Below are 12516 nucleotides of genomic sequence, written 5' to 3'. Positions count from 1 at the left end.
TAGTGGTTTTCTTTGGGTATCTTTCAAGAGAACACTATCGTGTAACATCTGGGACCAGAAAGAAATCTTTATGGTATGTATTTTACAGATCTTTTCTTTTTCTTTTTCCTCTAAGAGAAAAGCCTTTAACATTTCACATAAAATATGTTGTTAATTAGTAAATTGTCAAGAAGTGCTAGGTTCTACTCCTGTGTGAGTCCATTTAAACATGTGCCTGAAAAGTTAATAATTCATTTATTTTCCAATTATAATTTTGAAGTGCACTGTTTAAAATTCTGATACATTCAAGCCATGAAAATGAGTTTTTTCAATAAGTGTGGTGTTTAAGGAATTCCCAACCTACATGGCTAAGGAACTTACTAGAGCTCACTGTGACTAATCACTTTAACCTAAAGAAATAGAATTGGTAATAAAACGCCCAAATCATAGCTTAATCGCTTTGGAGTTGCAATTGGCCTTTACATCTATCAATATAAAGCTGTATTTACTATTTATTCCTAAAACCATATAATGCAGCCTCTGATCTTGAAATGTACTGGACAGGAGGATTTGGGGACCTTGTGTTTCCCATAGGTATCAAGATAAATTGTCCTAAGCCATGTGAAATACTAATATGCTTACAAGGCCCTTTTAGAAAATAAGTTACCAATAACCTCAGTTGACTAAAATTTGGTTAAGAAAATATAGTGAAATCGTAAAAAGCAGACTAGAAGGGCAGGAAGACATTCTTCCCACTTCCCTCCCAACCCTCCCTCCTTCAAAAGCTCTTGCTCTCTGGAAGTAGCAGGTTCCAGCAAGTGCTTGGAATCTGGTCTCCGTGAAGCTAGGAGCACTGCAATAGCAGGGCGTTCCCAGCTGGGGACTCTGGCTGCGTGGAACCTGCAGCCACCTGGCGTGGTTCTTAAGGGCCCTAGAGACGTCAGTCTTGGACCTGAGGGCTCTAGGGTTGTAGGCAAAGGCTGTGAGCAGTCAGAAGGGTTTCCTGTGTGTCAGCAACTTCACTTTGCCGGATAGCTGGCGGAAGAGCGAAGGAGCGCTCACCGGCCAATCGCTCCCCAGCAGCCAGGCGGACCGAGCGCCCCCTCACCCTCTCTGCTCTTGGAGCAGCGGAGGGGCAGAGGCTGAGCGCTCTCGGTCACCGTGAAGAGCTGCTCCATACAAGACTCCTCTGGCTCGAGGCGGACGCTCCGAAAAGCTCTGGCGGACGGCCGGGTTGGCTCCGCCGAGGCACGCCCCTAGCCTCCCGGGAGCCCGGACTCACCCGGGAGCCCAAACTCCGCCCATCCTGGCGGGGAGCCGCCTGCCCCCGGCACTCACTCGAGCAGGGCCTTGAGGAGGGGCCCTGAGCTGCACTGAGGGTGAGCACTACGCGATCCAGAGGCGCGCGGGTCTGCGGTGACGCGCGCTCCGATGGCCCCCAGAGGCTGAGCGAGCGCAGGGACCGAGAGGGAAACGGCGCGGGCCCCCTGAAATGAGCTGCTTGCTTGCAAGGTAGGGAGAAAGAAGATGCCCAAACGAAGTTGATCTTTGGCGAAAGAACGCTGGGGAGTGCCTTCCCCACGCCGGAACGCAGTACTGCGAGTTTGGCTCGACCTCCTCGCTGAGCCCCCAGCACAGTCTCTGCTCTCCCGAACCCTCGGGAAGGCGCAGTCGGAAAGTTGTCTGTGGCGGTGCCCTGTGCGCCCGGTTGTGTAACCTCGGCACGGACCAGCCGGACCGGGAAGTTGCTGGCCCGGCCGCCAGCCCGCCTTGGTCGCGGTTGCGGCCGCGGGCGGATTTCATGGCCCGGGGCGAACGCGGGGCCGGAGCCGGTGTGGGTGAGCCCGTGTGTGCCCCCTCCCGTGGGGATCCCGGGCGCCGGCTCCCTTCCGATCCCTCGCTTTTCCGATGCTCGGTGCGCCCTTCGCCGCTGCCCTCTCGCCGCGACTTGCCCCTAGGAGCCGCCGCGTAAGTCGGGGAAGGAGAGAATGACCGAGGTGCTGTGGCCGGCTGTCCCCAATGGGACGGACGCTACCTTCCTGGCCGGCCAGGGTCTGCCCTGGGGCAACAGCACCGCAGCCTCCACCGCTGCTGTCGCAGCAGCTTCGTTCGCATGCTCGCTGACCAAGACGGGCTTCCAGTTCTACTACCTGCCGGCTGTCTACATCTTGGTGTTCATTCTCGGCTTCCTCGGCAACAGCGTGGCGATCTGGATGTTCGTCTTCCACATGAAGCCGTGGAGCGGCATCTCCGTGTACATGTTCAACTTGGCCCTGGCCGACTTCCTGTACGTGCTGACTCTGCCCGCGCTCATCTTCTACTACTTCAGTAAGACGGACTGGATCTTTGGGGATGCCATGTGCAAGCTGCAGAGGTTCATTTTCCACGTGAACCTCTACGGCAGCATCCTGTTCCTCACCTGCATCAGCGCGCACCGGTACAGCGGCGTGGTGTACCCGCTCAAGTCTCTGGGCAGGCTCAAGAAGAAGAACGCCGTCTACATCAGCGTGCTGGTGTGGCTGATCGTGGTGGTGGCCATCTCCCCCATCCTCTTCTACTCGGGCACCCAGGTCCGGAAAAACAAAACCATCACCTGCTACGACACCACCTCCGACGAGTACCTGCGAAGTTATTTCATCTACAGCATGTGCACAACTGTGGCCATGTTCTGTGTCCCCTTGGTACTGATTCTGGGCTGTTACGGATTAATTGTGAGGGCTTTGATCTACAACGACCTGGACAACTCGCCTCTGAGGAGGAAATCCATTTACCTGGTGATTATTGTACTGACTGTCTTTGCTGTCTCTTACATCCCTTTCCATGTGATGAAAACGATGAATTTGAGGGCCCGGCTGGATTTTCAGACCCCAGAAATGTGTGCTTTCAATGACAGGGTTTATGCCACTTATCAGGTGACAAGAGGTCTAGCAAGTCTCAACAGTTGTGTGGACCCCATTCTCTATTTCTTGGCAGGAGATACTTTCAGGAGGAAACTCTCCCGAGCCACCAGGAAAGCTTCCAGAAGAAGTGAGGCAAATTTGCAATCCAAGAGCGAAGACATGACCCTCAATATTTTATCTGAGTTCAAGCAGAATGGAGATACAAGCTTGTGAAGAAGCAAGAATCACTGAACACCCACTTTTGTAACATGGTAGGATGCTTAATACAGCCAAGTGCTTTTTTTCCCCTTTAAGTTTCTAGTAAGCTTAGAAAAAACTGAGTCCAAGAAAGTAGTGAGTTAAAAAAAAAAAAAAAGTGGAAACACCCAACCCCACACTTAGCTTTTTGGGTTCACTTTCAGGGCCTTTCTAACTAGAAGTATGTAAAATGAAATTATACTATCCTAGTTAAACATTTACTTTCTCATCGGCCTTTAAAATTTACAAGTTTTTCTGTTTAGAGTGCACTTGAGTACTAGAGCTATTTGATATTAATAATTTCTCCAAGAGCACTGATCACTTGAAACTTTGAGCGATCCGCGGTAGGAACAGACTCCACATCCTCTAAGTTAACACAGTATAGCAAAAATACTTAAATCCTTTAATTCAATATAAGAGGAAGAGATCTCAGCTGGGTGTCTCTTTTGGTCCTAGAAGCATAGGTGGTGGCTGGCTGAGTTTCTTTGGAGAATTGAATAGAAAAGTCAATGAATTTAAAAACCTAAAAAGTGATTATTTACCAGTTACTTCTAGAAAACTGCTGTTAGGTGCTAGATGTTTGGTGGTAGAAGTCTGCATATATTATCTTAACAGGCACATGGAATTGGAACAATCAAAGTTCATATACTTTCCCTGTAAACACTGAACTCTTAGACTTCTGGTGATAAAGGACATTTACTTGCACCACGGCCGTGCACTGCCTTAGCAGAATGTGTGTTGCAGTACAAGTGCTCCCTGAGAGCTGTAAAAACAATGTAAAAAATCAGATATATTACAGACCAGGGTTAAAGAATGGTGGCCAAGAGGATGATAATATCAGAGGGAGAATGTTTGACAGTCCTTCACAATGCATAGGCTGCAAACATATTTTCCAAATGTATGAGGCAAGTAGGATTGGGGAAAAGATGTTTGTGTTGTTGTTGTTGGTTTTTTGGTTTTGTTTTGTTTTAGAGAAGACAGTTTTAGAATAAGGACTTTAAAATGGTGTAAAGTGTTTCTTTTGCCTCTTCAAAATGTTGAAAAACATTAACTGCAATATGAAAAAAAGGTAGCAGGCTTTTGTACAGGTTGTGTTGATAGAATGAAAAGCTGCAATCCTGTAATGCATCTTATATACCCACATTTAAAGAAAAAAAGCTGCAAATATATGGGAAAGGGAAATACAGAGAACTAAATGTATGTGGTATGTAAGGTACCACAGCACTGAAAAGTTGTGGAGATTACAAATCTGACTGCTAATAGTTTAAGAGAAGACTGCTGGTCAGTTTTTTTCCCCCCTCTGCCAGGCAGTAATGAAAACTCAGCAAAATACTAAAGTAATTTTAATAAGTTTTCAATGAATATTGAATATTGTATTTCTAGCCATTGAAGTGTCAAATCTGATAGGATGTAGAATGAAGTGAGGTAACAATTTTTTCCTCCTAATAAATCCAGTAGCAAAGAATTTTTGTCAAAACTAGCCTCAAAAAAGCCAGCATTAAAGTTTGCAACTGATGGTGGACTGACTTGTTGGAAAGCACTTTGTAAGTAAAGTAATTTGGAGTCTGTCTGAAGCCAAGAGCGTATGGGACACAGCGCCAGGACTTGATCAGTTCCTGTGGTACCTGGTGGCCTGTGGATTTGCGAGACCTTCAGTTTCTTCTTAGACTTGCTTCAGTTTATCCAGTCTTTGGCCACTAAGATCAATGAAGAAAAGCAGTGTTAAGCCTTACTAAAAAAGTGATTTTTTTTCTATATGTTCCGGTTAATGCACAGAATTATAGGAGCCAAATCAAAAAGAAACCAGTTAGATGTCTTACCTACACCACCTCGTTTTAAGGAAAGAGATTCATTAAGGTCCTTACTTGGTTAGGGTCCTCTGTAGCATTCATTGTGTGGAATCCTAAAAGAAAAAGTATAAAATATGTCATCACTGTATGATCCCTGTCAAACATCATGCTCAGTGACACAGGATTAATATCACTATATTAACCAAAATGGAAATTCAAAGCCTGTGCTGTCCTTGAACTCATAAGCTAATGGTATTCATTTCTGTAATATTTCCTCACCATTCACTTAATTTTCTTCCTTTTAGGTCTCAGGATGCCAGCCTGGTTTACAATACTTGTTACATACATTGTGTTTCAGCTCCCAGAGAACTTTCTTTTGGACTGTGGATCCAGTGAGGTGGACAGTGCCTAGAAATGCCCTTTTACTTCTTGGCATGTTTTTTTCCCCACTGTGTTTCTTCATACATCCTGTAGTGGACAATGACAACGTGTGAATACATGCCAAATAGTAACAAGAAGGATCTTGCCTAACCCCTTCTAGGCACAAAGAGCTCTCTGGGAAGAGTCTGTGCTAATGGTAAAAACATATAGAGGGTCAAGATGAAGCAGTGATCTATTGGCTGGAAATCGGATGACATGTGACGATGTAAGTAGGTATTTTAATAGTAAAGGCAGAAATCTGTTGGCATGTTGATGAAAGAACTGCTAAAATTATAGAACTTATCAGTTAACCTAAATTTCACACTACAAAACTATTTTCATGCCAAGTTCAAGGTATTTTTGGCTCACCAATTGGTGTCTTTGACTTTTTAACATCACTGTGCATTGCATTGAAATGCTAAAAACACAAACCAAGAAAAGATACAGCAGAGAGGAGTCAGTGTTAAAAACATGACATTGCCACTTGGCCAACTGTGGAACCTTGACCCTTTCAACACCACTCTCCATGGATTAAAAAGGTTAGATGACCTCCATCTGTTGGGACCTCAGGGGATGTGGTACAACATTAAAACTACAGCCAGCCAGAGGTGCATGAAATCTGCTACTGTACTTTCCAGGACTCTTCCAGTCTAGTCCTTGGCTAGAAATTCTCACAAAGTTCACCAATTGTGATGTGTGCCTATGACCTATAAGTTTTCTCAATCTACTTGGACAGTACAGTAAACTGCTTTTGGATACAAGAGATGTCTGTGCTTAGAGCAGCTGGTATTGGACTAGGGAAAATAAAGATAGGGATCTCCTGAAGCTTTAACTTAGCTGGTCAATTTATAACTAACATATATTTATTGATGAAGCTCACAATTCTTCAGTTGTACAGATTAAAAAGCTTCCTTGAAAGAGCAAATATGCGGATGTAAATTATATTTATTACAATGTATAATATGTCACAATAGTGTATTTTATGTAATGTGATGCATCGATAAAATGAGTTATTGTATATTATGCTTCTCAAATACCAGTATCTTGAAATGTTTAAGATTTTTTTTTATCTAAAATATGAATGTTTTGTGACACAAGTGGTTAATTTTCTCTAGAAATGCTTTTGCATGTTTACCTTTTTACCTAGGGTTCTCTGTACAGACACACTGTGGTGTCAAACTATAAGCTCAATAGTAAATACAAAATATCTTTGCCAGACTAGGTCTGTATTGTCTATATTTTATATGACATAGAAAAATTTATATTGTCTTTTCAAGACCTTTAGAATCGTGCCCCCAAAAATGGTTGAAATTTCCAATTCCAATGTGAAACGTTGTCCTAAATTTAAAGTAGATCTCTTACGTTTTAGAAGTGTGGAGGAATGGGCATTATAGATTGATTAGAATTTAAGGAAAAACTAGGGGGAGTGGAGAGAGAGAAAGAGGCAGCTGGTGCAATCCCTTACTTGTCCTCAGTTCTGCATACATTTTTGTGTTGTGTTTCTTCTTAAGGTGAGAGTATAATCTTGAGTTCTTTGAGATGGAGTTTCTAAGTAACATGCTACCAGCAAGTTCAACACTGCTATTTTAATGTTTTTGCTGTTGAGTTGGTAACTTTAATTTTTAGAGTGATAACTGTAAATGATGTGGCTGCTGAACTCTGTTACAATTTTTTTGTGTTGTACATTGTATCATACACATCATTACAAATTAATATGAAGGGGAATATGTTACATATCAAAATTTGTGACTTTGAATTCTAGTATGTTTAGTGTTTTTGCAAAAACGTTTATTTTTATATTATCTGTGATTTTTAATATAGTTGAACTAGATTTCTTTGTGATTAACAGTTTCATTGAATGAGCAGTATGCAAACAGTGTTACTTGACATTTTGAGTCTTCTCAGGTTTATCTAAATCAATGGTAGCTTAACAAATTCCAGACTTATTGTACGTAATGGTGTTTTAATAAAAGAATGTATATTTACTCTAAGTTTGCATGCAGGAGTGTACAATATTGTGTGTGTGTATGTGTGTGTCTAAGGCATGTGGCCAACTTACTATCTGCTATTTATAACAGGAGAGCTTTGATTAGATCTTGATCATCAGAACTGTACCTACCATAGACAATTAAAACTGAAAAAGTCTCAATAAAATTATGAAATGTGATCTGATGGCTTCTATGTTGTTATAGTGTTAAGACTCATAAGTTTCTCAGAGTTTTGACACCTACTGTTCTGGCTGTCATAGTATGTATTTTTTTTTTAAGATTTTATTTATTTATTTGACAGAGATAGAGACAGCCAGCGAGAGAGGGAACACAAGCAGGGGGAGTGGGAGAGGAAGAAGCAGGCTCATAGCGGAAGAGCCTGATGTGGGGCTCGATCCCATAACGCCGGGATCACGCCCTGAGCCGAAGGCAGACGCTTAACCGCTGTGCCACGAGGCGCCCCCATAGTATGTATTTCTTAAGGTGTGTCCTAGACTGTAAAAGGGGAAGTGTTATAAATTATCTTGCACCAGTATTCTTTAAGATTATCATTGAGGAGAAAAATACAGAATCATCATGTATTTTCATACCATTAAATGTTAGCTGTAATCTTTTCTCCTCTAATTTTTATCCATAGTGGTAATCATACTAATAATAATCTTTTGTGGTTTCTGTTTATCCATTAGCCTACATTGCCTGCTTCTTTCAAGTTTATTAAAAAGTAAATATCTGATCCCGTGTAGTGAAAAAGCGTATAATGGAATGGAAGCGTACTTAGAAGCATTACCTTTCTTTTCTTTAGTGGAGAAGGTAGGTGCATAATGGTCCTGTGTTGGGTTTTCTGGTTGTCTGCTGAGACAGGTGCCCTGTCACAGAAACCTGTGGGTAGAAAAGTCTAAATCACTTGCAGCCCTTATGATGCTTTCACTCAGTTTTAAACTCCTTAATTAGCTAAACTATCCAAACTTCATAGGAATCTTCCTCTATTTAATATCAGCATGGTAGAGTTTTGTGGGTGTATATGTGTGTATGCTTATTTAGTGCGTACACAGAACTAATACAGATAGTCATTGTTCTGATAAAACTTGGAGAATGTTTTGATTTTCAGAATCACTTTGGGATTAGAATCAGAGAACTTTCTCTGCAAGTAAATATACTGCTTTTAAATTCTCTTATTTTAATGAACTGGAAAGTTTATACTCTTTTCAGAATGTTTAGAATTTTGCCCCCAGATATGGTCAGAGTTTCCAGTTCCATATGTAAAAAGCTTGCCCTGAATTCAAAGTAGATCTGTTATGGCTTAGAAGTCTGATGGGATGGGGCATTAAAGACACAACAGATGTCACTAGAAATCCATGTTAATACTGTGCTTACTTGCTTGAACCCTGTAAGGTTATACTGCTTTGGGGAGGACCCTGGGGACTGACGTCTCCAACCAGCATTGTTGCTGGGACCGATCTGTGGATGGAGCTGGGCCCCTGGGCTGAGCAGCTGACAGTACTGCAGCCCCTTAAAAACAGACCCAGATAAGGAGGTAGGGCGATAGGAGACATGCGGGGGCACTCAGTCCTGCCCATGGGGGAGAAATGCACTGCTTTTCCTGATTACCTGATGAAGAAAAATAACCAGCATCAAGGTGGGAAATCCTTGATAGATTGAAACCGAGGCCCTGGAATGATCTGATTTAATCCTCTCACCTCGGTTTGCTGGTGTGAGCAAAGTTTTCCATTCAGAAATGGAGCTAGCAAAGAACTCAGGGTTCTCTCTCCTACTAAAACATTCCTTCCACATTGCGGGACTCTTCAAACTGTAGATCTTGACCCATTAGTGGGTCATGATGAGCAAACAAAACAGATCAGACTCCTTCACTCAGTAAGGCTTTATGATTTTCATTTCAGAAATACACAGGCACACGCTTATACTCCTGCACATAACACATTACTCACATGTCTACTGTGACCCAGGACACAAGTCCATTTGATTTCTTTGGAATCATTTGATTTCTCTGAGGACCTGGCCAAAAAAGATAAACTACACTACTCAGTACAAGGTGGGGTGTGGGATTACAGCAATAGGGAATGAGAAATGTTTTTCAAAACAACTTTTAAATAAACAAAGAGATACTCATTTTTAATCTTGTTATATGCATCCTTTTTTAATGTTTCTTGAGATTACATTTGGAATTCCCAAAGAAACAGTATTTAGCGTACATCTAAGGATAGCTATTTGCAGTTATAGAGACTATAATTGAAACTTAGATTTATGTAAATTCTGAAGCTTAGCTCTTCATACTATTCCTGCTGCTGTGAAGAGTTACTAGAAAAACAGCAAATGTCCACTGTGTTTAAGAGCATCAGCTTTGCAGTCAAAATGCCCTAGGTTTGAACCAACTTCTACCACTTACTAGTTGCGTACTCTGGGCAGTTGCTTGCCCCCTCTTGACTGTGTGTTCCTCAACTATAAATTGAGCCTAATTGCAGTCCAGAGACATTGGGATAATTAAAAGAAATAGAAAATGCAAAGCACTTCCCACATCATAATATATACTCAAAAAATGGCAGGCTTTCTTTTCGAGGCTGCTAAGGACTTCACCACTCCATGTGCTGTTTTGTTGCTGTTTGTTTCTATTATTATTTCTTTTGTCTTCTTTCATGCCAGGAAGGCTTTGTGGATCTCCTAGAAATTCTAGTTTTGAAATTGAGTGCATACGCTATTTTCTTTTGGACTCTCCATTGAATAGCTGAGGTCAGATAATAAGTATTCAACTTTCTGATGCTTTGCACTGTGATATGCACTGTGTGGACAAAGAGATGTAACTCAAAATGTGTGCAGCTAAAAATATATCAACAAGAAGAGTCTGCTGACCTCCTTGGCTGGGCCTCACCTCTCAGGTTCACGGTCTATTTTCAGTTGCCACAGTCCAAAGTCTGGTCTTCAGTTTTGCAGATAGAGAAACTTGATCTCAACAGTTCACCTAGAGTTCACCATCTCTGGGACACTGACTCACACCAAGCAAACTGTGACAAGAGAATCATTTACCAACTAGATGCCAGTTTATGAATATACAACGGCTGTATCCAGTCACAATAACAGACATCTGCCTTTGTTTTCAATCTAATTATGGATCAGAAAGTTGCCTATGGAGCTCAGAATAAGAACAAAGAGAGGTAATATTCTTTAACGGCATTTCCGGTAAGCTAGAGAAGCTGAAAGAATTTGCCTCTCCCTGAAGATGCTGGGTGGAATGATCAGTATCCATCCTGTGTGTGGAAAAATTCTGCCTCCTTGAAATAGCTTAGCACATAGATTGAAAATGTCACATGTGCTTATTTTCTTTTAAAATCAGTCATCATCATTATTACCTTTCTTGCAAAATGTGTTTTAGTAATGTCTCCCTGTGGTGGTGGTGGTATTTAAGGCTGCAGTGCTTGCTAAGTTGGAGATACTTCAAAAGATACCCAGTTGGAAGGCTAGAGTATGTCATTACAAATGCCATTCCAGAGTTCAGGACAAAGTTGTAGCAAGAGATAGAAGTTTGGGAATTGTCTGTTTACAAATGACAGCTGGAGGGAGAGTGAACCATAGGCAATACCAGCACTGGGATAGGCAGAGAACACCGAGCAGGAAGAATTGGAGTCATAGAAGATCCAGGACAGCCTCCTAAAGAAATCGGTCTCAGAAGAGCATTTCAGTGAAGAGATAAGTCTGGCACTTGTTACAGAAACAACCCTCAAGAGTCTGTTACAGTTAGAGATTAGAAATGACTGGTGTTTGAGAGAACTTTAAATTCATAAAAATAGTAATTATTACTGATCACTAAAGTGTTTTGGTGAGGAGTTTAAGGAAAATAAGTTAGTAGTTTGAGGAGAAGACAAATTAGAGACAGAAAATGTATAAAGAGGGGCGCCTGGGTGGCACAGTTGTTAAGCGTCTGCCTTCGGCTCAGGGCGTGATCCCGGCGTTATGGGATCGAGCCCCACATCAGGCTCCTCCCCTGGGAGCCTGCTTCTTCCTCTCCCACTCCCCCGGCTTGTGTTCCCTCTCTCACTGGCTGTCTCTCTCTCTGTCAAATAAATAAAATCTTTTAAAAAAATGTATAAAGAGACTGCATGATAATTCCAAAGGAAACAAAGTCCACGGGGAAATTGGAGTAGATGGATGACCTCAAAAGGACAATGGGGAAGGGGTGGTCTAGGGGAGGAGTGGCTGTGGGTTTTGAATTGGAACAGCAGTAAAGGCCATCATAGTAGAGGAGAGCCTTAACTGTGAGGCTAGGGCATTGGATGGGTCACTGATAGAAAGATTATAGGACAAAAAATTACGCGGACAAATATGAAAGTTGGCGGATAACAGCAAAGAGGAAGAGGACAGCTAGCAAGACCTAGTTACTATTACTCTCAAAAAGAGTTGACAAGGCAGGGGAAGGATAATGTCAAAAGCAGTGGGGACCTAGGAGAATACCTATCCCTTCTCTGGTGTGTAAGAGTAATAATATAAAAGTGTCCTCTATGGGAAAAAGAATGAAGGAAATATTTTACTGGGTAGTTGCTAGCAGCTTTTTAAAGAGAAGACTGAGTGTGCAGAAGCTTCCTTTAGAAGGAATTGTGTCTCCAGAACACACAGCAAAAAAGGGGTGAGATGTACGGTCAACAGAGGGTAGAAGTGGGAGGAGAGGGAAATGAACTGGAGGAGAATAGTTCTGGGACAAACTTGTACCTAGGAGGTCATACTAGATCATGGAGGCAGCAAGCTGTAGAAAGATGCCAGAGTGGAAATAAGCACTATTTCATTAGGAAATTTGGCAATGTTTTTCCACATTTTAGGCAGATTGTTCAGATTAATGGAATTGGGAAAAAGGAAATAGATTAGCCTTAAACAGTGATTGAGAGCTTGTGGAGTGTTTTAAAACATGGCTGCAAATTCACTGCCATTTTCTCTAAGAACTGGGATCTATGGTTCTTCTCCTTGATCTGAAATGGTTTGTGATTGTTTTGACCAATAGAATATGGCAGAAGTGGTACACTATGAATTCTAAGGTTAAGTTATAAAAAGCTACAGAGTGTCCACCGTGTTTGGAACATTCTCTCTTGGAGCTCAAAGTTACTAAGTAAGAAGCTAACTACCTTTAGGCCACAAGGCCTTGAAAAGAGGTGTAGGGGTGTGTGTGAGAGAGGGAGAGTGGCAGATGGTGGGGAGAGTGCA

At 42.2% G+C, this 12516-nt stretch overlaps 1 protein-coding gene and 1 long non-coding RNA gene across 3 annotated transcripts; one reads left to right on the top strand and one right to left on the bottom strand.

Annotated features, from left to right (window-relative positions):
* The first annotated feature begins 1017 nt into the window (after positions 1-1017).
* P2RY1 (purinergic receptor P2Y1) lies at positions 1018-7493 on the top strand. Its single transcript, XM_002916353.4, has 2 exons — positions 1018-3130; positions 5212-7493. The coding sequence occupies exon 1, from the start codon at positions 1968-1970 to the stop codon at positions 3090-3092; it is 1125 nt and encodes a 374-aa protein (XP_002916399.1). The 5' UTR covers positions 1018-1967; the 3' UTR covers positions 3093-3130; positions 5212-7493.
* On the bottom strand, positions 4693-11244 carry LOC117803004. 2 transcript variants are annotated; one of them, XR_004626536.1, is made up of 4 exons: positions 10199-11244; positions 8102-8193; positions 4982-5019; positions 4693-4813 (listed from the first exon to the last, which is right to left on the bottom strand). It is a non-coding gene; the product is annotated as an uncharacterized LOC117803004 (long non-coding RNA). The 2 variants fall into 2 exon arrangements; XR_004626535.1 differs by having other exon boundaries at positions 8102-11244.
* Between the last annotated feature and the right edge of the window lie 1272 nt (positions 11245-12516).

Source organism: Ailuropoda melanoleuca, chromosome 1, assembly GCF_002007445.2.
Source record: "Ailuropoda melanoleuca isolate Jingjing chromosome 1, ASM200744v2, whole genome shotgun sequence".
NCBI classification, from domain to species: domain Eukaryota; kingdom Metazoa; phylum Chordata; class Mammalia; order Carnivora; family Ursidae; genus Ailuropoda; species Ailuropoda melanoleuca.
The sequence above is the reverse complement of the archived record's forward strand: the minus strand, read 5'-3'. Positions and strand labels throughout refer to the sequence as shown.